We start from the raw sequence: 25,737 nt of genomic DNA, 5'->3' as shown, positions 1-25,737 counted from the left end.
AAAGCTTCTTTTGCTACATGCCAGAAGAATGATTTGTTCACAAATCATTTGTTTTGTATTCTAGTTTGGGATATTTTGAAGCCTAACAAATGCTAATGATACCAGTTATCTTTCCCTTGGTAAGATATTTAAATATAGCAGCATATTCCAGGACAAGAACTCAAGTAGAAGAATATTCAGTTCTCATACTATCAGGTTTGCTTACACCTTCCCCTGACTTTATTAAAAAAAAATAATGCTTCTGATGATCTATATGAGCATCCAGTGAGTTCTTAAACTTATCTTCCTGAATATTTTAAGCTATTTGCTTTTCCACAGTTTTACATTATGCAGTTATCTGTTAGAGGTGTTCCAATATGCCTTTATCTCTCTCAAAAGGGGACATCCTTCTCAAAATGGGATGCAAAAATGGCAAAAATTTCTTTGGATTATAGTGTTTTGGGTTTTTTTTTTTAGTGATCTCTGTGTGTATGTATCTTCCCTGTTGATTTATGATGATGTGCTTTGGTGTGGTGCTAACACACAGAGATTGAAGGTGCTGCAGAATGACTGAGAAATCTTGCTAGATCACATAGCACCAGTGCTCCAGATATATTTGACAGTCTGTTGGTGTCTCAATTACATTTACTAGGTTTGCACTTGATACTTCAAGAGAAACCTTATTCTATTTTATAATGTGACACTTGTGGCCAAGAGGAGCCTTGAGTTTGCTTCCTCTCCAAAGAGTAGTTGCATGTGATTGATTTTTCATATTGGTCTTTGCAACTCTTCCATCTTTTTCTTCTTTTAAATACCAATCATTGTGAACTCTTCCAATTTTCCATGTTGAACATGACATCCAACAGGTCAGTGAGGAAGAGGGGTTTTAAAGTCATTAGCCAGAAGAGCTTTTTTTAAGAATTAAAACAGTAGTCTTACAGTGACTTGCATCTAAATCAATAAATAGTAACTGTATAAGTTTCATTTTCTAAATACCATGTGGGCACTTTCAGTACTTTGAGCAGAATTAGATTGATGTGATTTCTGTCAATGTGGATTGTGGATTTGGGGTAATTGTGTGTCTTTTATGTATCGCTTACTCTTATACTAAACAGTGGGTGCATGTGTTGTGTGCCCTCCACATTTGTCTCGGTGTAGTTCTCAGCACTGTTCATCTACAGTGACAGTTCTGATCTTGCTTTTGTACTTCGCTGCCAAAGAATTTCAGACATCATAGCATCTGACAGAATCCTCCATCATTTCCACAATTAATCCTCAGCAAGACAAGGGTAGCTCCTGTCCTTTAGATCTTACTTTTAGATTAGTCATGCTATTCACTTAAATATTTTTGGCAATGAAATATCCAGTGACTTGGGGCAGTTAGGGATGAAATAGTTTAGTGCCCCAAAAGACCTTTCTATGCTTAGACTTTATATACATACATATTTATTTTAATCAGGAATTTTAGTTAACTTATACAAGCTGTAGTGAACATATGCCCAAATTTTACAATACTGCATTACTAAAAAAAAAAAAAAAAAGTCAGTCATGCCCGTGGTGGTGACAGTCTATCATGAGACGCTACTGCCTCCTGTCCAATGTCACAGGTGACAGAATCTGACCAAAGGCTTCACTTTGCTTCATGCAGGGCTTTTCTACTCTGAGCTTAAGCATACACAGGACAATGACATTGTGACCCGCTCACCTGTCCAAACTGACCTTTCTCAATTCACCCAAAACCTGGAAAGAAATAAATACCTTACAAGCAGCCTTACTAAGTGCTTAATGAGAAGATCCTTCAAAATTTTTACGTTTGCCAGGATTTTTTTTTTCAATTTTAACAACATGTGTGAGTCTGTTTTCAGGAAACTCTTCCAAGTACATCACCACCTGGCAGAAAAACCCAGAGCTGCAGTTCACTGCCCTGCGGAGGGATGCCCCGTAGCTCGGTGCTCTCCCGCTCGGGAAAGGGACCAGCCGGCCGCGCGAGCGGGCGCTCCCGGCCGCTCGGGGAGGCCCCGCGGGCCTGGGCGGCGCCGCCGCTGCCGGCGCCGGAAGGTGCCCGCCTCGGCCTCCGCCCCCGGCGCCCGGGAAGGGGCGGTGCCGGCGCCGGGCATGCGGCGTTGCGCCTCGCGGCGGCCGCCTCGGCGTCTCGCCGCTCCCGACGGCTGCGGGCGGCCCTTGATGCTGCGGCCGCTGGGCGGCCCGCGCGGCGCCGGGGCCGCTCGTAGCCGGCGCCAACGGCCGCCGCGGGCGGGAAGGAGGAAGAGGGAGGAGGAGCCGCCGCCACCGCCGCGCAGGATGCGATGGGGAACTGCTGGGCGCAGGGCTGCTGCGGGCTGCTGCTGCGCAGGGACGCGGGACGGCTGCAGCGCGGCGGCGGGTGAGCAGGGAGCGCCGCTCGCCCCGTCCCCCTCCCCGCGGCGGGGAGGCGCCGCGCGCGCCCGGCTCCGCCCTCCGCCGCGGGGCCGCCGGGCGCCGCTGCCGCCGCCGAGCGGAGAGCGGCCGGGCCCGTCACGGGCACGGGGGCGGCGGCGGCCCCGCCCTGTGCGCGCGGCCCCGCGCGGCCGTTAAACGGCGGCTCTGCTCTGCGCGCCGCTCCGAACGCGCCTCCCGCGGCCGTTAAACGGCTGCTCTGCTCTGCGCGCCGCTCCCAACGCGCCTCGCGCGGCCGTTAAACGGCTGCTCTGCTCTGCGCGCCGCTCCCAACGCGCCTCGCGCGGCCGTTAAACGGCTGCTGTGCTCTGCGCGCCGCTCCCAACGCGCCTCGCGCGGCCGTTAAACGGCTGCTCTGCTCTGCGCGCCGCTCCGAAAGCGCCTCCCGCGGCCGGTAAACGGCTGCTCTGCTCTGCGCGCCGCTCCGAAAGCGCCTCGCGCGGCGGCCTCGCTGCGGGGAGCGGGAGAGGGCCTGGTCCTTGGCCCTTTTCCGGGTGTTTCTGACAGGAGCTACGGAACCGTGTCTGGGAAGCGGTGGGGAGGCTCCGCGCTCCCAGGAGTGCGGGGCTGTGTCCGAGGCGCTGTTGCAGCAGCCGGGGGAGCCTTCCTGTCAATTCTCTTGTAAATGCATACAGCCGCCGGCCTTTCTGTTCCTAACAGCCAGGGGGTTGCGGTCATGGTGAGAGCTCATCTGAGCAGGAAAAGGGATCCGTTTCCCCCTTCACAGTTTGTTTTTCTTTTCTGTATTTACCAGCATTTGCAATGTAGGCATAGGCAATAAGCATGAAAATATCTGAAATGGCTGACTAGCTGTCACAAGTGTTTGCTTCTTGTCCTGTGAGATGAGTAAAAACATAATGTATGAAACATACTTGTTTTGCCAGGAGCTTTTCGATGAGTCGTATCCTTCTGGAGGCTAATGCCCTTTGTAGCGTTCAAGGGTGGTGGCGGTAGGAGTTCTGTGAGGTGCAGGTCTTACCCTTCCAACCTCAGGCTCAGCCTTAGGTTCAGGGGGGCTGTTCAGGTTGTCTTGGTTATAACAGCAATTTCTAGCTATGCTGTTATCTTTCCCTCAGTTTTAAAGTCACTATAACCTGTATATTTTTTGTCTCTGATTTTCCTTCTGTGTCTGCAGGACTGTTGCCTTTTTGTTTGCCTATGACTGTTTGCAGTGTTATCCGTTCCAGTGTTTGGTTTTGGTTCATGTTTGGTTCCTAGAATATCATTTGGCAGCTTTCTGCCTTGCTTTTTACCTTCTCGTATTTTCAGCAAGTTGTTGCAGAAGTCTGCGAGTTTACTTGTCGGAGTTTATTACGCGTTTCAGTGCCTTTCGTGCAATTATCGATTTACTGCTTGCTTAGTTCACAGAGGGGCAACCAGGAATGCCAATACATATAATTATGAAAAATGCCCTTCTCTTAAATGGTGGGGATATCTATAAGTCTGTTAGAGGTTCAGGAAGGAGTTTTGGGGAGCATAACCTCACCGAAGCAGTTTGTGCTTGCCCTTATAGCTTAGCTATCCGCATATGTTTAGAGTTCTCCTGTTAGACCAACATCAGACTCTAATTATCAGTGAAATTTATTGTTTGCTGTTATAATTCTAAAATACATATATGTAAAATATGTAAAATATACATATTTATATTTAGTTATACTTATATATAATACATATACAATGTATATAATATATATCTATATATAATTTGTCCAGGTGTAGCCTGTATAGAAAGGATGTAAGAAGTCTTGAAATGGCAGTACAGGAAGTAGGTTTTCCTAACTGAAAGGACTATGCCCCCTACGAATTTGGATTCCCTTCTGACCCTTGAACCTGGAATATCTTATGCAGAGATCAGATTACAAGAAAAAGATTATCAGTGCTACTGCTTGGAGATAGCTGTCATGTCTCAATGGATCTTCATTTCCCATGTAAGCTGGTAATTTATGGTATTTGAGTGTTGAGCAACATAGGTCTTTTCCTTAGCCATGTGATGGGAAGAGATAGGGAATTAAGTTAAAAACAAAACTGTACAATGTATTTTAAAAATTCCAGTATTTTGAAAGTTAGATTGTTACAAGTTCTGGAAATATGACTTCTTCTGGAGCAGCATAGTGTAGCTTATCCAGGTAATTGTGATTATTTTAGTCAATTTCAGTTTTTTTTTTTTTCCCCCCCAGAAATCTACTACTAAATCTTTCTTAGAGGCACCAAGATTTACCTGTAAGAAACAGACTCTAAATCTCCAAATTAAGTAACTGAGTAGTATACAATTTATAAAAAGTACTTTAGAATCTTCTAAGAATTTAGCTGTGCTTGCTTGTAGTTGTACCAAAGTAAATTTCACCATTCTGTAAAAATACAAACTTTAAGAAGTGTCCTTATTCTTCATCTGACATAGATCAAGAGTTTGGCTTGGAGTACTACAAGCTGCAGCCATAATTAGAAAGTAGGTCATTCTGGTTTGTCGCTGACTTCAATTGTAAGAATTCCTCTTTTTTCCTAAAGGAATACAATAAATATATATTTATTATATGTAGAATTTATCTCCAACTCTTTTTTTTCCTTATTTGGTAAAAAAAACAAAAGATGAAAACTGTTTGGTCACTCATGCTGAGAGAAGTAATTAGTTTTTACTTGTGTACTTGCTTTACTAGATTAAATCTGCTGAAGGCTTTCAATGACATGCACTTCTCAAGTTAGTTTTACAAAGTAGTGAAACAATACAGCTTAAGTAAGTGAGAATAAAAGCAGTTTTAAACATTTGAATTTTATTTCAGCTGAAGGCAGTACATGTGACAAGATGGGGATGGAGTTCCATTTTTGTCCTTTGCGACCTCAATCTTCCATAGCTGCTGTGAGATTGAGCTGCACCTATTGCACAGAATTGGGTCGTCTCGTATTATCAAGAAGAAACAGAAAATGTCAGAGGTCTTCTTTAAAGTGTCATCACTTAAATGATATTTGTGATTACGTTTAGTGAGCTTACGTTTAGTGAGCTTACACTGAACTGTCTAGGTTTTCCCTAGGTTTACTGTTTAGTTCTTGTAAGTCCTCTACCTGTAACTTATCTAGCCATTGATGGCCACGCAGGTGAAGAGTCCAGAACTGTACTTTTGGTGAAAGAATGCCTAAAGTTACTTTCCTTCTTTGAAACAAAATTATTCGAGGAGTAATAAGCTAGATTCTCAGTGGTCTTGGCTCCTGCACACGGAAATGTTACCCAGGAGTGGAGCGAATGTGTGTTAAGGTGCTGTGCCACGTGTCTCAGTTATACATGACATGTAGCACACAAGCTGAACCGGCCTTTCTGCTTTAGTAGTGAGGATACCTTGGAAGCAGCTCTCAGCCACCAGCTCTGCATTGCAGCCTGTCGTGAACAGCAGGTTGCCAGGGGAAACCTGCCCCAACTGACTTCCAGGGAACAATATGGAGATGAAATATGATACGATTAAAATGATTCAGGCTTGAGCTGGCATGTTGCTTTTGGTACGGTAGAAGTAGGCGCTGATAGCGCTATGGAACATGCATAGAAATGCTTGAGGCCCTGGATTTCTTCCTGGTGTAAGTGAGTACCTGCACCTGGAAACTCTCTGATTTTAACAAGCTGTTTGAAACAGGCATTTTTCTGAATCACCAATATACATTTGATTGCACTTTAGGATGATAGCCTGACTGCTTTTGCAAGGTTAAATACTTTCAGGTAACTTAATACTGTACTGGCATTGATTTTTATAGAGAACTACTTTAAAATAATTACAGAATCAAGGAGAAGACTGATTTATGATGTAAAATTGCAGTCTATGAATAACTGGTCAGAAAATGTTGTCTTTTTCCTCTGAGATGCTTAGTTGTTTGTTTGTTTGTTTTTAGTAATCCATGATGTTTTTAGGCATACTGGGTAAAGTCAACCTTCTAGCTATGTCAAGCTGTCAAAATAGACTGTGTTGTAAATTGATGTTGATGTTGTATGATGTTGTACAAGAAGCCATGCTAATAAAGAGCTGAATGTTATGATGATGAGCAATAGGATTTTCAGAAGTTGTCTGGAATAATCTCTTTTGAGAAGGTCATGTTGAAGGTGCCACAGAACTGATTCCAAATGCCAGGTGGCTGCAGAGAAGGGGCGTCCCACATTCCAATAAGTGACCTCCCTTATCTGAAGTGCTTGTCTTTCCTCCTGCTCTGTAGAATGGGTTTATAAGCTATTGCCTGTTAGTGCTGTGGCAGCCATAAAGGGCACACGTTAACAAGTATGGTGTTTCTTTCACCATTAATTTTAAATAGTTTATGAAATATGTAAAGTATCAGGCTTATTTTCCTTCTGCTGTGAATTTAAAATGAAGAATGTCATTCTGTATTGTAACCATATTTTTTATTTATGGACTTATTTTTCCAGATCAAAGTATTTTAGAACGTGTTCAACAGGAGAACACTTTACTATAGAGGTGAGTGCTCACATTTAGAGCAGTTCTAAATGGGGAAAAAAGGTGGGTTTTTTTTGTCTTATTTTCTAGCAGTAGCCCCTTAATGGTTTTTACAGTTCATGTATAATGAAATATTCCAAGATATTCCAGACTGAATTGATCCTTCACTGAATGCCAAGATACTGGTTCCCAGGCTATCTTTAGACTTTTAATGCATCATCTTCCTTTACTCTGTGATTTACAGAGACGTAGAATATCCATTGTTACCTGATCATCAGCACCAAAGCATTCAAACATCTGTGTATTGCCTTTTTCGTTGCCACTGAGCTCGAGAGGGTGTGTGTGTGGTGTGTAGTTGGTATGGAGGTCAGTAAGGAGTCCTGCAATAGATGGTGCCCTCCATGCCTATTATATTTACCCCATGTGCGCTGGGAAATAGTGTGGAGCAGTTTCATTTGCTTACCTTCATTTTTATATGGTATTTCAAAATCTGCTGTAAGAGTTTGTGCAGTTTAGAATGCTTTTCAAGTATTTTTGACCAGTTTGGGCTCTTCATACTTGACTTTCATTAAAAAAAAAAAAGAATTCTGGTTAGAGGGTAACACTATGTTTTCTGTAAATTAATAATATATCTTCAAGTACTTTTTGATAAGCATCACAGTTGCCATGTGAGGTAAAGGTTATTTGCCTTGTGCCTTTCAAGTGTTGTATGCTTTTAAGTTAAAATGGTGCTTTGAATTTTGCAAGAGACGCAGTCCTCCTGCCACTACTTGAATTAGAATACGTCAGATAAGGGCCTATAAGCTAATGAGACTTCACTGTTTGTCAGGGCCCTCACATGAGTTGTAGTGAAATATGTGAAGATTTTCAATTTTGACTCTTGCCCTTTCAGAGAATGTAATCTTTTAAGACAAGAAATCCTCGTGAGAGTAGGTCCTATTCTAAGGGTAATTCTTGCTTAGAAAGTAGAGGCTTTCATAAATAGTTTTGTAGTCCGTATATTATCATTGGAGTAGTGATTTTACGGAGTATATTAAACATGTAATCATACTAGGTGTTTCGTGATGTGCTATGCTGGTTTGTAAAGACTGTTTACTTCTTTTTCTCTGCAGTTTGAGAACCTAGTGGAAAGTGATGAGGTAAGTACTAGAATCATAAAGTGAAACCTGCTAGTGCAATACATGAAAAATATTATAAATCTAAAACTTCACTTAAAATTTCTCTCTCATATAACTCTTGAACAAGATGCATCAAATGCTCTGAATCTGACCCAACAGGACCATGGGTCCCCCCTAGCAGGGTCTTGCTAAGTAAAGCGTTGGGAGCACTCTGTCCTGAAGATAAGTTCTGGTTCAACTGTCCGAAGCAGCTTTTCAGGAAAAAAACGTAGACCTTCACTGTTAATTTAATACACAGTTCTTTCTTTCCCATAAGTTTGATAACAGGAAAAAAGTGTTTTCAGTATCATGTCCTGTATTTAAAACATGAAGACTAATAGCTCCTCATGGAGCTATTGGCTCCTCATGTACAGCAAAAGAATGCGCTTTTTCATTTGGAAGCTTTTTTAATTTGTTTTTAGTCAGCCAATTCAGTTAGTTACGTGACAAGATCCTTTGAAATTTGAAACAAAAACAATATAAGGGAAGATTTTTTTCTTCCAATTATAAAACTAGGATATGGGGGATACATTTTTTGTTTTCCCTATGACTCTAAATTAATGGGTTTCTTAGAAACTTAGAGTTTTCTTGGTTTTGTTTTTTTAAACAGGGGGAAAGCCCAGGAAGCAGTCACAGGTAAGATTCGGAGATTCAGGACCTCTCCTTCTTTCTACTTTCCTGTTGTGATTGTTCAGTTCCTGATATTTCTAATCAAAACTGTCTTTTTAGTTATCAGATAAATGAAAAGAATGTATGTCATACTAACCTTAATGTTTAACTTTGTCTAAACATTTTAAAAGTTAATGCATCTTGCAAAAACTCTACCTAACACTCAGAATAGAATGTTGTCAAGAGAATCTTTATTCTTGTTCCCATGGCCAGCATATAAGGTTACAGAGGTTTTAGGACTTGCAGGTTCAGTGGATCTTTTCATAAGCGTATTAATATTTATGTAAATAGCAGTTACTTAGAGGTCTGCTTGATAGGTAGTGTGTTTTAGCACAGAACGCTACGCTTTGGTTGCCTAATTCTAGATATCTTGTATTACTTCATCTTGATAGTTTGCAAAATGTTGTTCTCCAGCCAACGCTCCAGGAAAAGCTGTTGGATATGGCAGACTTGATAGTTATTATAACGCTTTTGCAATCTTACAGAGAAGACATGCAAGAGCAACAAATGCTCTTGCATGACCAAAACAACTAAGAAAATAGTGAGGCTTCCATGATGACAATTCAATTATTCTGCTCCTTTTAAGAAAAGATGTTGTGGGAAGATGCTTTCTTTACAGATACAGAGAATGCTCTACAGAGACAAGAAGAGATAAGTAATAGTCTTAAGTAAACCAAAACTTTGGTCTTAGGAGAAGTAAAACAAAAGCACAACTTGTTGATTTTTACATTAAAGGACCAGTCAAGAAAGACTATATGAATCTACTTAAGTTAGAGTTGTCAGGAATAAATAATAGTTGCAGTCTTTTTTGTGTCCCTCCCACGCTTTTAGGCCTCTGACTGAGGAAGAAATTGCTGACTTGAAAGACAGACATTATGACTCCATTGCTGAAAAGCAGAGAGCTGTTGATATGAAACTTCAGTCAGAGGTAAACAGTTACAATGAATGGTGTGGTGTGGGCAGCTTTTTTCTTTTAAAGTATTCAATCTTAACCATATGTGCAGTGAGTTTTTATTCACATGAACAAAATGATTTGTGTTCATCTCTTGGGTTTTTATTAGACTATTAGATAACCCATGGAGATTGACTGTTGTGAAATTAAGTTTGCATCAGAGATTGTCTTGTCATCAATCTCTCAGATGACAGTTTGAATAAATAGGCTAGTTATTTGTGCATAATGATTAAGCCATAATTCTTTTCATGTAAAAGACAAAACACGTAGGATACTTGATTTGGCTTTTCTTATGCTGAGTTTGTTCAGAGTTTTTTTTCTTAAGCAAAGAACCTAATTTGTCATTTTGAGTGTTGCAGCAGTTAGTGGAATACGATATGGAATACAATATAGAAATTAAGAATGATTTCGAATGAATACATGTTTGAAAAGTTTTAAGCCTTTCGCTGTGCAGTTCATAATGTGATACAACCATGCATTACATCCATGCTGTAAATTCACTACAGCAATTCACTGTTTTCCTACTGAAATTATGTTTGTTTCATAGAGTAATGTTTAGCTGTCTACATTTCATGGGATTATTGTTGTGGGGGGAGCTATCACATTCTCTTAATGAAGAAAAAATGTTTTAAATATAGTTGATTTTACTTTATTTTTATTTTCTAGTAGCTCTTCTTTTAATTTATTGGAGTTACAGTTTTGTTCATAGGAAGATTAGATAGGTTCTGCTTTTGTTAACCCTTACTGTTTTGTTCATATACAGTTAGCCTTACAAGAGGAGAAGTTAAGAATAGAAGAAGAGGCTTTATATGCTGCACAACGTGAAGCAGCCAGGGCAGCAAAGCAGAAAAAGCTCTTGGAGGTGAGGGGGAAAAAAGACCCCAGTATATATCAGAGCTTCTGTTCTATTCTTGTGTTTCGGACTTTCCTAATGTCCTTTACATATGAGGAAACATAATGAGGAACTTGCTTTGCTTGGGCTTGTAAATTCCAGTGGAGAAAGAAATAGAAAGAAATGCCTGATTTGAAAGTACAACTTACTGGGACAACTGAAAATGAATGAAATGGTTTGAAACAAATTCAGACACTGAGTACAGATCTTGAATGAGAGGTTTTTTTTTTTTTAACATAGAATTAGCTTAACAGACTTATGCTATATAGAAGTTAACTGCTGTTCATATAAAGTGATCTGTGATTGTCTTCTAATGAAAAAAATAGAAATTAAGTACACGTTATGATGTCCTTACATTTATAAAATACAACTTGATATGTTTATATGCACTTATTTTTTCCATTCTGTATGACTTGTTTTAACATGAAGAGAAAGTGTTTCTGAATCATCTGTATTCATTGTTTTGAGCCAGAAGTTGGACTAGATGACCTACTAAGGTCCCTTCCAATCTAAATTGTTCTATGATTTTGTGATTTTATTTGTAGCAGCCCAAGTCCAGTAATAAGCAGCTGTGTGTTTTTTGTTTTGTTTGGTTGAATACCTCTGTGCCTACCTGTACATGTCTTGTGTGGAACTTGTGTGGAACCTGTGGAACTTGGTCAAGCAAAACAAAAGCCAAGTTATGTTTTCTTGCTTATTCAAAACATTTGCCGTTCTGTTTCCTGGGAGCATTTATGACTTTTTTTTTTTCTGTGTTGACTCTTAAAGAATTACCTATTTTAATCCCTGTCTATCAGTTCATTTAGTATATTCACTATACTAATCAGACAGAAAAATAGGTGGTCTTCTGCCTGAATTTGAAGGAAAACCTTCTTGACTGTGAGGGTGTCAAGAGCACGGGAATAAGTTGTCCAGAGAGGTTGCAGAGTCTTCTTCTCCCTCCTGAATGTGATCCTGTGCAGTATCTTCCAGGTGACCCTGCTTGTGCAGGGCGAGTTGGACTGGATGATCTGCAAAGGTCCCTTCCATCCTTAATCATTCTGAGTCTTGCACAGGTTTCAGATTGCAGGAAACATGCAATTTGTCAAAAAATAATCAGAATTATCCCTGTCTGTTCATATGTAACGTGTATGCCTCATTTGTAGCATGTTCAAGGAAACAGTCGACAGGACATGTGGTTTTCTGGGGGTGTGGGGGGGGGTGTTTGTTTTCTGTTTTGTTTTTCTTTCATTTGTTTGTTTGTTTTTCTGGGTTTTCTGTTTCTTTTCCACTGGAGAGATGACATCTTCTTAAAACAAGATTGGCTTGCTTACATTGCCCAGATAATTGTCAGGGTTTATAGCAGCAGAGAGTACTAATACATAGTATGCAATATAGTATATTGGAACAACAGGGCTGGATATGCGTATGTGACCTAACAAAATGAGTAGATAAATCTGGTGCTGTGTAGGTATGTGAATTTTAAAAACAAAATTACTGCACACATCAGAAACTTACTTTCCTGGCTTGCTTAACTGTATGTTAGTGTCAAATTCCTGGCTCTTCCTCCTTACTTACTTAACACATCTCATTTAAATAACTACTGTTGGGTGCTATTTCTCTTTTTTTTTTTTTTTTTTTTAAACAACTTCTTGTCTCCTTACCAGTCTGCTTATTCTGATGCTTGTTTAAATGTTTAAGATTAAAATTGTACCAAGAAATTAAAACATCGTCATCTTGGGATTGAAAATAGTAGTCGATCAAATGTATTTTTTTTCACATGACTATTTACCCAACTAAGAGCAGTTTTAGATAAGGTTTTGAAATTTATAATTCTGGTTTGTTTACCCCCTTTTTTTTCTTTTGGAGATGGAGACCGATCCATTAATGCTGAGAATGTATTTTGAGAAAACATGGTAGATCATTGTGTCCAATTTGCCTAAAAATTTAGCTCATTCATTTTTATGCTAAGATTTGCCATAATCAGAGTGAAAAAATACTGCATCGTAACAAATTTACTTTTCATCATATGGCAAATATGCACAATTTTTATATTCTTAATTTTTTTCAAGGCAAGGAAAAGAAACTTGAGCTAACTTCAAACCCCAAAACCTTAAATAGAACCACCCTGCTTCAGTGACATTTGTTGTTCCTCTTATAACTGCAAAACAAGTGCTTATATTGGCTTGTTTTGCATTTTTCATTCTGTTTCTGCTTAGTTTTGTCCCAGCAAGGCCCTATTTTACTACTATAAATAAAGGAGTTTGCTGATGCAGGCAAGCAGAAGGGATGGCAGTACTCCTCTGGCCGGTAGTAGAGGGCACCTGTGAGAAAAAAATCTGTTTAAATGGTAGACTTGGTAACTGACTTGTTTGTGCATAGACAGAACAATTTCAACAAAACCCAAGAATTAACTGTCAAAATATTTGCAAGTTAAGAGAATATAGTGCAGCAGAGGACAGGTGCTGTCATCAATCAAGTGGTGTTCACATGTTTCTAGTCAAAATACTGATTCTTGATTATTGTGCACAACATAGGCTAAAATATTGCACAGAATTCATAATAGCTTCTTTTAAATGAAGATTATGATGCAGTTTCTAAGATGGAGAGCAATGCTACTTGAATATGGTGATCACTTCAGTCTCATTAAATTTGATGTTACTTGAGTGAAAGTCAGTCTTCTTATAAGCTGTACTTAGACTGCTCCGAGTTGAGAAAGACAAGTGCTGCTTCTGAAACCCCAGTTAAGAGAATGCCCGGGGCACTGAGTACATGTCTGAGTGATTGTCTTCTGCAGCCTCAACAGCTTCTTTCTTTTGGTAGCAACACAGACTGCAAAGGATAACGCAGAGAGCGCATGCTGTTAATAATGGAAACTATCAAAGGTAAGATGCAAAATGTAATAACGATACATGAGAACCAAACTGTCTTTACTTTTGTGTGTTTTTCTTTTTGCACTTACAAGTGCAGCATTCCTAGGTCAAATTTGTTTTTATTTACTTTACAATTTTCTCACCATGTAGTTACTTATGCATGCTAGTTGCTACCAATATTGAGGCTAGATTGTATTCATTCTGGAGTTACTGGAGTGATGCATGAAAAATCAATGCTATAGTCTACTACTCAATATATAAAATCTTCTTTTTTAATAGAAATATATATATATATATGTATTTTTGTGTGTGTACACACATAGACTTAGGTATAAACATTACTATTATTTCTTTAAAAGTGTGCGAACAGTATTACGCTTGCATACTCTTTTATTAGTGTCTTTGGAGATTTATAAAGTTGAAAGCAATAAATTCAAGTGCATTACTTTTACAGCTCTGTCACAGAAGAAGATATTGATTCCTTCTTGAGAAATACAAAAATCCAGTATGAAGCTTTTCGAAGTAGTAGTAAGTCTTTCTTCTTTATGTATATTTTAAATGTGAAGTGACTCTGAGGAGCACAATGTGGTTTTTTATATATATATATATATATAATATATATATATATATTATATATATATATAAAAGATGTGTATATATATATAAGATGTGTATATATATAATCATTATTATGTTTCTAAACACTAGAAGAAAAATCAGGAACTCATTTTTCTCTTGAATCCCTAAGACCTCATGGACTCAAACACAGCATATATAACTTGTCACCACCATTCCAATTCTGAAAGGCAAATTCTCTAAGCAAACAGGTCTTTTGTTAAAAATTCCCAGCCATCTGAGTAGAGACAATAACCTGCAGTGAATTCTTGTAAGACTTAGGTGTTTTCAAAGAGGCAAATGTGTATGTATATAATATTTTTCAACAGTTTCTTAATAAAATACACCAATGTTTAATGTTTATAGGACTTTCATCTGATGCTACAGTGCTGACACCAAACACAGAGAGCAGTTGTGACTTAATGACCAAAACAAAATCAACAAGTGGCAATGATGACAGCACTTCATTAGACTTAGAATGGGAAGATGAGGAAGGTATTTATCCTCTCATTCGATTTCCTTCTGAATTTACAGATTAAAAGTACTGGCAATTTTAACTGTGATGGTTGTAAACTTGTCCTTCCTATAAGGAAAGGTGGCTTTTCTTTCTGATGGCATTTCTTTCAAGTGCATACTGATTAAATAGCTGTAATTGACCTTTAGTTAGAAAATTGTTTACTTGGGTAGATGTGGTCATCTGTCTAATAAATCAATTCATTTATTTGGATCCTCTGTAAATCTGTTTTCCTGCACATTGTGGCACCATAACTTCTAGAAAAGCCCCAAAAAGCTATTTGTGAAGAAATGCTGCCCTCTTATGAGTCAGTAGCAACAGGAACAGCTTCATTTTTTAGGTTGTGTATGCAAAACTACTAGCATTCTAGAGGAATTGAAGCTTGAGCAGTATGATATATTTTGAAGTATACTGGATTTTACTTTGGAAGGCATTAGGACCAGACCAGAAACAGTATTCTGGGAGCTCTCTATCTCCCAGAAATGGGCAATTTGCATTCTTTGCTTTTTACGGATTGAGTTGTCCTCCCACTCTTAAATGTTAGCTTATTGCAGTATCTTTCTGTGTAACTACACAAAAGTAGATGAGAATGAGATTCAGTCTTGACCAGCCATATCTGTATGCACTGATATTTGCAATCGTCATGTTTGATGGTATGGTAGTTTGAAGAACTACTCATCCTAATTTTAGCACATCTTTGGTGTATCCAGCTCCAGCATCTTCTGAAAGGGTTGACTACTTCTTAGGGTTTGGAGATTTAGTTACTGCACTGTTTGCTTTCAAACAGCTACTGTAGAGACTGGACAACTGTGTGTATAGTTTGGCTTAGTGATCTGGGTTATTGATTATGGTCTAGTTTTACATTTTTCTGTTAGTAAACTGTCTGGGGATTGAACACAAAGTAGAGGGAAACCCAAGTGTGCGTGTGTGTGTGTGTGTGTTTGCTTTTTTTAATAGTCAAAAGGCTAATACTCTAAACCTAGGATAAGGATAGCTACAGAATATAATATTGCTTCAACAGAAAGGTTGTCAAATTATGAGATTATTAATGAGAAGTGCCTAGATCTGAACTTGGCATGATTGTGTATTATTGATTGTACTGCATAGTTATGATATATAACTAATGATAGTACTGAAAGGGTCCTGTGGATCGGAGCTGCTTGAGTGCAGCAGAAGCATAGTTAACAACTGCAGTGTTATAATTCATAGAGCATGTTTTATAGAGAGATAAAAGAAGTGTGGTTGAAATGTAAATGCTAAATGTTCTGACTTAAATACAAAGGTTTTGGTATGGTAATTTTATTTTCAATTTTTGTTGTCACATAGAGATAGCGTATACAAGGAATTTGTAGTACTAATACTATTAATGACATTTGGCAGCATAGCTCATATTGTCCATCTCTCTTGCTGACACCAGATCCTAGGAGCTATCAGTACCAAAGGAATAATCGAGCTGAAAAGTAGCTCTGTTTTAAAAGATTCAAGAAATATTAACATAAAATCCATCACTTCAGGGTCTGGGAATGGTAAAACTTACTTCTTGCATGTTTTTTTTTTCCCAAATGTTCACACCAAAAGATAATTATGTGTTTCACTTGCAACATGTAAGTTCGATTATAAATTAGTTAATTCACTAGTCGGTCCATACTTCAAAGGGGAATTTCCTAAGAAGGCATGAGGAGAATTAAGAAAAATAATTCAAGAAAATGGTATGCTCAGTCCTTCCCTTTACCTGTTGCAGCAGTTGAAATGGTGTCCGATGCATCATAAGAAAGTCTAACAATCTATGTAATATCTTGTATCTCTAAAGAGTTTTCTGATCAGTGTTTTGCATGAATTTAAACCTATCTTTTCATAGAAATAGAAGAGCTTTCCTATACAAATGCACCCAGTATCTAAATTTTAGCTGTTTAAATTTTTTCAGTTGATGTTTAAGTGACTTATCAGTAGGTTTGAGGTGTATTAGAGGATTCTCCAGATAGTAGCTTTTCTAGAAATGGCACAACACTTGCCCTTAATGGAGACCAGCAAGTTAAATACATAGGAGAAATAAATACTGAAACTGAATTGTCCCACAGTGTTCTGGGTCTTCCACAGAGATTTATAAAATAACAGGAATGGCTATTAGATGTACTTGAGGCAAATATGACTGCAAACTACTGTCTTAATTTGAATAATGCAAGAAAAGGAAAGGTGATACGATACTAAAGAGTGAAATTTCCAGAATCTGGATCTCTAACAGATTGTTGTTGTTTCTTCTAAGGTTCTAATTCCCTCAAAATGTTTTATCTCACAAGCATGTCTTAAATTGTAGGTATGAACAGAATGATTCCAATGAGAGAACGCTCTAAAACAGAAGAGGATATACTCCGAGCAGCCCTAAAATTTAGCAGCAAGAAGACTGGAAGTCATCCAGCTTCAGCCTCTGACGATTCTAATGGTTTGGAGTGGGAGAATGACTTTGTTAGTGCTGAAATGGATGATAATGGCAATTCAGAGTATGCTGGATTTGTAAATCCTGTCTTAGAGTTGTCTACATCAGATGTAAGGATATCTGACTCTGATCAACAAGACAGGTAGTGAAACTTGCTTATGACCAAATGCTTAAAAGAGGATACAAAAATTGACCGCTCTTTTATAAGAAAAAGAAGGGAACAATATTATAAATTATTTGGCAAGGAATGCAAGTGACTTGCTAATTGAATTAATTCAGAATTAAGTGCAATTTTATCATCTACCTTATAAATCTTTGTGAAAAGTAGGATGAATCTATTGTGTATATTTCTGGCTATCTGGTTTAATATTATCTGCACTAATTTAAGCTTTGCAGCTTGTCATGTCTATATTTTAACTATATTTTCTTGAATTGTATTTCTACTGATTGATTTTTAAAATTAATCATTGGTCTAACGTTTATCCAGAAATAGTCTGATATAATTTATCTAATAATTGGACAGGGAAATCTGTTTTAATTGTCTTTTTTCAGCAATACTTGCTATATGTTTTGGTTTTTAGCTATTTAGGTGCAAAACTGGCAATTTACTATTTGTGAAAGCTGTTTTTCAATTGGCTGTTTTCCCTCCTAATTTATTTTCTCCCTAACCTTGTGTTTTTCTCCTTACATTTTTGTTATACAAAGCACAATTGACCTGTATAAACATGGTATAAATCATTGGGTTAGGTAAGATGCCATCTTTCTTGTGTAATATGCCAGACATAGCGGGAGTGTGCTAGATAGAAAGCAACTTTACAAACTCTGTTTTAAACGTTTTCAAAATGGCAAACTTCAGCATTATTAAATGGAGAACTAGGAAGACCAAAGTTTTAATTCCCTTCTACCCCCTACCTCCCCAAACCCTGAAACAGATCTGAAGATGTAGCTACACAAAAGTTCAAGTTCTTAAGTTGTGGAAGACTTGTAATTCAGGTTGATTAGAAAGTTATTGAAAAGCAGCCTTCTCTGAGCAAACTGGAGAGAAGGACAATTGCTCTGATACCAAGTTGGAAAGAATAGGAACCTAAAATCTGGGTTCATGTGTTTGCATAAAACAAATAAAGAAGAATGTCTATTTTTATTTTTCAGGTTACAAAACAATGTATTTAAGTGCTTTAGCTTTCTTGTGCCTCTTAGTTGGTTAATTTTCCCAATATGGGCTGAAATTTAACAGGTGTTTAGTTACGGCAAATATTGTGTGATTTTATTGCGTGATCTTCCCCTTATTTTTATTGTAAGTTTAAAAACCTTTCTTTTTTTAACACTAACTGAAGAGGAATGAAGAAAAATTGCAATCTCAAGCCTTCCCCAATGCTTCAGTAAAGCCATTCTATTCTACTGCAGTTTTGTGTTGCTCTCTTGCTTCTCCCTAAATGAAGGGTTAGGGGTGTAATGTCTCCATTGTGGAATAAAAGCAACACGGTTAGTAGTTGTTAGAAGAATTTAATATGCTGGTAACAGTTGTGTAGCTGTTGTAGATTATCTGATCCAGTGTGATGTCAGGGTCAATATGATGTGGTCCTCTTCATGTTATTTTAGCTTAAATAAAAATAACAGATATTTGGATTGAATATGTACATATGACATTCTCAAACAGAAATCCTTTGTTGATATCATTCCATTTCTTCACTCAAGCTGTAGCTATGTCATTGGAAATACTAAGTGTAATTATCTGCATTTGCAATGCCTGTAATATGCTTTAAAAATTTGTACACATCAAATGTATATTTTTGGTTTGGCAGTGGCTACTCCTGTTTAACTTTTCCTAACTTGTATTCAAATGATAACCTATTGAGAGTAAGGCAACTTTCTCAACATGTAAATAAACACTTTTTTTACTTGCTGAAAGTGTAACTTACTCTACCCTTCCTTAACAGTGAATGTGAAATTAAGTTGTCTTGACCATGGTTGAGGGAAATAGACTGTAGCTGACCATCTTGCTTTTAAAAATGAGCAAGCATTTGGCAAAAATGAAACTTTCTAGTTTGAACTGAAGATTTCTACTATAATGTGTGTGTTCTGTAGCCATGTTTAGTAGAATTCCACTTCTCAGAGTGATCTGAGAAATTATGATCAAACTTCGCTAAAGTTACAGTTTAAGAAATTGAAGGATGAAAAAAATTGCTTATGTGAAGTAGTGCACCAGTACTGTAATACATATATCTGTACAGACTTAGTGCTATAACTAAAGCAATTTTGCAAAGAAAATATTTAAATAAGGATCTGTAATATACTTACCTTCACTTACCCCATTATTATGTTTTTTAATCTGAAGACAATCAATAGAAACAGTTCAGCTGTTTTAGAGTTTCCCTTTCATTTGAGTATGGTTTTAATTTCTTAGCTTTAGTTTACCTTTTGCAAAAGTAAATCCCACTTAGCTACGAAAAATAAAGTTTTTCCACTTCAGCAGTATGGACAGTATTTTGGAGGCCTCTGGTTAGCACGGTATTATAGGTTTCAGTTCCTATTAGGAGGATAATAGTAAATAATAAATGTCAGTAGTGTTCTCGAGTCTGTTGGTGTTTGTTTTATCTGTTGCTGTTTTGGGACTGAAAGTGAAAGCTGCATATGAAGATGAATAATTAAAAGCTAATACAAAATTACCAGTGCATGAGAATTAGTAGGAAAGCTTTTAATAAATAATTAGCTGCATTTTTATTGAGCTCTATAGCATCCCTTTTTGAGAGGTGGTGCTTTGGAAAGGAAGCTCTAATGAGCTGCAGTAACAAAGGCCCTGAGGAACTGGCTGCATCCCTGTCCTCAGGACTGCATTAGCCAGGGTACCATTTTAATTGATGTACCTGATCACATCATGTGTAGGAGAGAGTCTTTTATAGGAAATTATTATTTTTACTTCCATAGAGTTATTACTGAGTTGTTTATGTACTGCTTATACATACAGAAAACTTACATGGCTTTTTTCACGCTAAGAAGCTTTGAGCAGAAGTTCACTATCGTTGAAGTTGTGCCATTGTCAAACAGAAGATCATTTGACACAACTATTGGGGCAGAATGTTCAGAATTATTTGACCTAAGTGTAAAATTGTTGTTTCAGTGTTGTGTTTTAGTATTCTATAATTGTAAATACTGGGATGGCTAAGCCAAGTGAGAAATTAGAGAAAGCATTGCCTGTCCTGTAATCTTTCTTGTATGTAGTTCTTGCATGTAATATTTCTTACAGTTTGCAGTATATGACAGCAGTCTCCAGGAAAAAGATCAAGGAGGCAGAGCAGAGAATTCACAGATGGTTTGGAAGATGCAAAATGACTATCTTCAGGTTCTAAGTTAAGTTCTGGCAAGCAGAAGGTATCAGTTGTATTGCATTTCTGAGTTGCTTCAACTGGAAAATTTATAAAGCTTCCTAATAACTTTGTTTGCTTTAGCATCCTGTTCCCAGTTGCCTAATTCTCCTACCATGTGTGCCTGAATTTGGAACAATACTAAAAATGATAGTCACCTAAAATATAGTTTAACAGCAGGCTGTCTTCCTTGGATTAAAATCTTCGTAAGCTCGATTTCCCCCTGCTTCCCTATTTGTGGAAATAAGACCTGTTTTTATGAACAGATGAGTAAATTTCAAGACTTACACTTCATATTATGGCAGTTGAATTTCCTCTTTGGAATCACCTACAGCTAAACTGTAGGTAAATTTTATTTGTAATCCAGACTTAAGGCTATTTTCAATGATGATACAAACTTAGAATTAACTGTGGTGAAGGCACTATAAGGCATATGCAAGAGGCCCTTCAAGCCACCTGTTTAAATTTTCATGATTTCCATTAAAGGTCTACTTTTTTTTTCCAAAAGCCTTTGAACCTGTGGGAATTTTTCTGGTGAGCTTTTAGCCGGGCTGAGGGTTTTCAGCAGTGGCAAAACAAGGAAGGCAGTCTAGCTTTTCATGAGACAAACAAGCTATAGGAAGGTTAAGTGATACAAAGCTGGTATGAGTAGTGCATCTGATGTCCTGAGTTCCTGAACAGAGCAAGTACTTGCGGTTTTAAAAGCTGCAAACAGACATTGGAACCTGTTAGAGCTCTTTCGCTTTGTCCCAGGTGTCGAAAAGACTCATGGACAAAATGCCTCAAAATTTCAGGACCACCAGTGCCAGCTTCTCATTTATCTAGAACTTGATGCAGTGCAACTTTCTGTGTGTCTGTTACTTGATACTGTGATACTGTTTTCCTATTAGAGTTTAGAATTAATGTAGTGATAGGATTCTCTTAGAAGAGGAATAATGTTTGTGCCTATTTTATAATAAGGTTCTTAGCCAGCTAAGCATAGTTTAGGAAATGCTGAGGGTTTAGAAAGCATTTTGTGTGTGTGTGTTTGTTTTCTGTACTTCCGAGAGGAATATTTTCTCCCAGTTCCTGGAGCTCTGTTTATACAGTGTTTGACCTCAGCTCTGTGGATGCCCAGACTGCCTCTAGACTACATGAATCCAGAAAGTGCAGCAAGATGCAACATGGTGAACTCTGTGCAAGAGACAGACTAAGTACTATTTGTAGATGCTTCTGCTTATAATAATGCACTTGAAAACTTGAGATTGATGAAAACAGCACAGGATAAAGAAGCGATTAATCTGACTAGTGGCATAGGCTAATGTCACGTACAGTGGGGCCAGTGAACAGAAATTGCAAAATATTACTAGCTAGTGGTAGTTTTACCAATCTGTTTTTGAAATCCAGAGCAGTGTAAAGCAAGAACTTGCATGTCCTTGCTAATAACTTAAATGGCGTTGTTTTTCTTAGTGCTCTTATTGGGAATGCAAAACAAGCACTCCCTCCTTTCTAACACCATGCCTCTTATGAGAGACTGATTGCAGACAAAAGCTCACCATCAAGTATAAGCTTGTGTGAGGCTGTGCTTTCATCTTGCTTGCTTTTTTCGGGGCAGCTTGTCTTTGCAGTTATTTCTGTCAGTGTAGTTAAAACAGCAGGAAGATTTGGAGTGTTTTACAACACACTTGAAAGACAAGCAGCCCTCAACTACTGAAAACCTGCAATCCAAAGAAGACACTGGTGTTCTGGTAATTGCTACTCAGGTTTGTTAGGTTAAGCTGAGGGGCTTGGTGTGTGATATGTGAATTGCACATGTAAGATGAAGGCATTGGTAACATCAGTACCAGAGACTGTCTCAAGCAGTAGAAAACATGGGAAACAAGGCTTTTTTTTTTTTTTTGGCAAGGGTGAGACAAATGGACTAATGAAATCCTACATGGGCCTATCTGGGTCTCATTGACTCTGCAGTGACTTGCTCTCTCTTGAAGTTGTTTAGCGTAACTTCGGGTTATGCTGTGTAATTCCCCCTTCAGTTACACTGCTGGCTTTCTTGTCCTTGTAATTATTGTTGTTGAAGTGGATTCCTACTGTTTAGGAGGATAAAAGGAGTAGTCCAGCACACATACAGTGTAAACACTGCACCAGTATTTCCCTGGCAGGCAGGTTTTGACTGATTAGAGATATGTGGTTGAGGTAAATTTCTGTCACTCACATGCTGTATAATTGTGTTGATGGAAGTAGTTAGCAAACTGATGGAAGTAGTTAGCGAACTGAGCAGGAGTGATCTCTGCACATTTAGGATGATTAAGTTATTGAGCAGATACAATGGTGGATGGTAACATGGGTAACTCTTATGTATGTTCTTATGCTTTCCTGTGTGTCTTTGAAATAACCTAAAAAAACAAAACAGAGGGAAGCTCCGTTAAATGTTAACAAAGCCCTACTTAGCTGGAACACTTTTTGAGTAGTGCTGGGTATTTGACCAAAAATTTTAACTGAAAACAAAATTTTAAGTGAGGTGAGGAAGACAACTTGCTGAAAATGTTTCACTCAACTCTTATCTTGGAGCAGTGCCATTTCTAGAAAGCCCAGAATACTGCCAGTGATTTCTTACCTGAATTGTCCCAGGAGTTATTATACTCACGTAAGTGCTTCCAGATTATTATTTGGCTAATGTAGATTAAGACAAATCCTTATCAAGTAACAAAATGCTTTTACTGCAAAGTTCAGCTGCATATTGACATAACAAGATCACTGACATTGTATTGTTATTTTCATTAACAAGAAAAGCAGTTAAATTGCATTTTTTAAAAATCTATTATAAAAATGGAAGAAATTTTTCTGCAAAATTGATTTAAAAAAATTTAAAAAGGTAAAAAGGCTGATGCTGACAAAGTGTTTTTACACTGTAAAACCTAAGAAGTTACAATCTGGACTTGAAAATACTGAGCAGAACTTAATGTCAAAAATATAGCACAAAATATAATAAATGCAACAAGAGATTACATCTCAGCTACCTCATGTTAGAGCTAAAATATGCGTGCTCTGTATGAGCAGTGTTGAACACACTTCCTGGAGCATGTGGCCATGGTTTTTGAACTGAATCCCCTTCTGTGGACTGAAGGGGCAGTATAAACTGGGGTCTCCCCTTTGCTGATGTGATGGACAGTGGTGATCAGACCGTGCACATGCCTGAGACAGGACAGGGGCAGGAGCCTGCTTCTGTGCAAGCAACTATGTTTTGGTGCACCCAAAATTGACATAACAGTAGTAAAGACTATGTGATACCAGATCTTGAAATCATGCAGGTTTCAGATGTACACAATCTGATCCTTTTCCCACCTAGTATGACTCATTTTCATCAATCTCTTTTGGACTTTTGTCTTGGGAAAGAGACAAAGAAGTGAATATGCCACATTCAGGTACAGGTTGCAGTGATGGCAGGCATCTTTCCTGTAAGAGTGGCATTTGAGCCAAGTGGAAGCAAGTCTCATAATAATCCATAGACTGCCCTTCTTGCGTCTCTGTTAAGATCTGGTATTCCCCAAAACAAATGATGCATTTCCATGGCAGGTCCATTTTGTTTAAATAACCCAGTTCTGTGTGGTCCACTCTCAGCTTGGTTTTTTTGCTCATGTTCTTTATCTCAAAACCAAATTCTGAAGTGTCCAGTTTTCTGTAAAACTGCAAAGAAAACTGAATCCGAGAAACACGAGAATCCATAAAGTTGTAACGGCAGATGTTAGAATCGCGGCCGAATGTAGCAATTTCATTGGCCCTGACCTGCTCTCGCTCACAGAAATTCAGGCAACGAAACATCATCTTGTCATCTTGGCAAGGGTGGTAAAAAGTCATGTGGAGACATGTTACTGTTTCTTCAGTATCGGCGTCTTCACAGAAGATCATGATGAAATAAGCCCTCAGAACTACGAGAAAGAAGCAAAATCTGAGCATGTAATCAATGGAATAAAAAAAAAATACTACAGACAGGCATCGAAGTACTCACACAGGCACTAAAAAACAGTGTGTAATTTATGAAGAAATGACAGCAAGCAATGAAACTACTGGAACAAAGACATGGAAGTAGAACATACCCAGTCCACCATCATTTCCCATTACTTTGCCAAGGACTCCACAGTGGTGACCACCGATCGCTTTGTGCTGAACTCTTGCCAACTATATCAAGTGAGGGGGACAGCTCTTTCTCACTTACTGCTGTGGTTACTTAGCGCTTGAGAATGCAGAAAAAATACACTATTGTAAATTACTACCCACTCATTATTCAAGTGGATTTAGCTCTGGAAGAAATCCGTCACTTAACAGGAATGAAATACAGCAAGACTTGTCCTCTGCACCTATAATAGAACAGTAAGTAGTATTTGTGCCAGTGTGTGCACTGTTTTACAGTGCATTGCTTTGACAGGAAGATATCAGGCAAGGAACATTTATAAATGCATTCTGACTCTAGGCAGTAATATTTCAAAATTGTAAAAAGTGACATGTTGGATCTTTAGTCACATTTTACCTCTTTTATTATACAAAATAAAAATGTTTAGAAATGAGTGATGTGACTGTATGTAAAATAAACCCAAAATCTGGAATTTCAGAGGGACCAAAAGCAGGAATTGTCACCAATTCTATTTATTCCACTTTTGGCTCACTGCCTATCTAAAAATCCCAGTCCCAGCAATGCAGTACAGAAATACCATAAAACTAACAAGATTTGTTTTTGTTTTCTTTTGAAAAGCTAATCAAATGTAGCATGAAGGCAGTTGATTATGAATTAAATCCTGTTCCAAAGTCTGAGTTGGCTGCAGTGCATCCCAATAAAATGAGACACATTAGAAAACATTGCAATGTGGTGCTCTATGCATGAATGCCCAACATTCAGAAGTGATAGTTCCTGGACTGAAAGAAAGAAAAGAGAGGGTAATTATAGTAGGAATGAGGGAATGAGTAGGCAGTTACTCACCAGAGAAACATCTTATTAAACTGCATTATTAAAAAGTTATTAGCCATTTAAATATAGTCGTATGTTGCAGATGTTAGCAATGTTTTTCCTATTAGATCTTGGGTTGCTCCCAGCACGTCCCACTGTTTGATTCTGAACTTTCTCACCAACTCTGTTCAGTGAATCGCTATTGGAAGCAGTTCACAATTCATTCTGATGGGTTTTAGGGCTAGGTGAATTAGCACTGCATTAAGTAACTAGTAACTTCTTGCTTTTGAAGGTTAAATTATGATAGTTTTGGAAAATGTAGGCACAGTGAATGGTGTTCAGCGCACATCTTTCTAGGTGAAACCTAGAATTCTCTTCCTTACAGAGCTGTAACAGAACAGCAACATTTCTGACAAGCAAACTCGGCTGAAGCTTAGTTTACCTTCCAAAGGGCCTACAACAGGGCTTCTGCCAAGCTTAGATGTTTAGGGAAACATGAAATTTCAGGTAGATCTTGCTTTAAACCTAACCAG

At 38.1% G+C, this 25,737-nt stretch overlaps 2 protein-coding genes across 3 annotated transcripts; one reads left to right on the top strand and one right to left on the bottom strand.

Moving 5' to 3' along the window:
• The first annotated feature begins 2,221 nt into the window (after positions 1-2,221).
• Positions 2,222-18,832, top strand: AP1AR (adaptor related protein complex 1 associated regulatory protein). Of its 2 annotated transcripts, XM_088524022.1 has the most exons (10): positions 2,222-2,362; positions 6,812-6,860; positions 7,952-7,978; positions 8,607-8,632; positions 9,497-9,593; positions 10,381-10,479; positions 13,312-13,373; positions 13,816-13,889; positions 14,343-14,471; positions 16,805-18,832. In XM_088524022.1, exons 1-10 carry the CDS (start codon positions 2,286-2,288, stop codon positions 17,068-17,070), a joined length of 906 nt encoding a protein of 301 aa, XP_088380148.1. In that variant the 5' UTR covers positions 2,222-2,285; the 3' UTR covers positions 17,071-18,832. The 2 variants fall into 2 exon arrangements, with proteins under 2 accessions (XP_088380148.1, XP_088380149.1); XM_088524023.1 differs by lacking the exon at positions 10,381-10,479.
• A 4,766-nt stretch (positions 18,833-23,598) lies between these two features.
• Positions 23,599-24,237, bottom strand: TIFA (TRAF interacting protein with forkhead associated domain). The gene has a single exon (XM_010224046.2). It carries the CDS (start codon positions 24,217-24,219, stop codon positions 23,608-23,610), a length of 612 nt encoding a protein of 203 aa, XP_010222348.2. The 5' UTR covers positions 24,220-24,237; the 3' UTR covers positions 23,599-23,607.
• Between the last annotated feature and the right edge of the window lie 1,500 nt (positions 24,238-25,737).

Source organism: Tinamus guttatus, unplaced genomic scaffold (assembly GCF_059628265.1).
Source record: "Tinamus guttatus ecotype Peru unplaced genomic scaffold, ASM5962826v1 Tinamus_guttatus_pri_ptg000202l, whole genome shotgun sequence".
Lineage (NCBI taxonomy): Eukaryota > Metazoa > Chordata > Aves > Tinamiformes > Tinamidae > Tinamus > Tinamus guttatus.
Note: the sequence above shows the minus strand (reverse complement) of the source record. Positions and strands in the feature narration are given on the sequence as shown.

What these genes read in the sequence shown, in the direction of transcription:
- TIFA (XM_010224046.2), bottom strand. Translation starts at nt 24,219, where the DNA reads ATGCTCAGATTTTGCTTCTTTCTCGTAGTTCTGAGGGCTTATTTCATC.
- AP1AR (XM_088524022.1), top strand. Translation starts at nt 2,286, where the DNA reads ATGGGGAACTGCTGGGCGCAGGGCTGCTGCGGGCTGCTGCTGCGCAGG. An exon ending in ACCTAGTGGAAAGTGATGAG is followed by an intron (nt 7,979 to 8,606) that starts GTAAGTACTAGA and finishes TTTTTTAAACAG; the next exon opens with GGGGAAAGCCCAGGAAGCAG. An exon ending in AGCAGAAAAAGCTCTTGGAG is followed by an intron (nt 10,480 to 13,311) that starts GTGAGGGGGAAA and finishes TTCTTTTGGTAG; the next exon opens with CAACACAGACTGCAAAGGAT.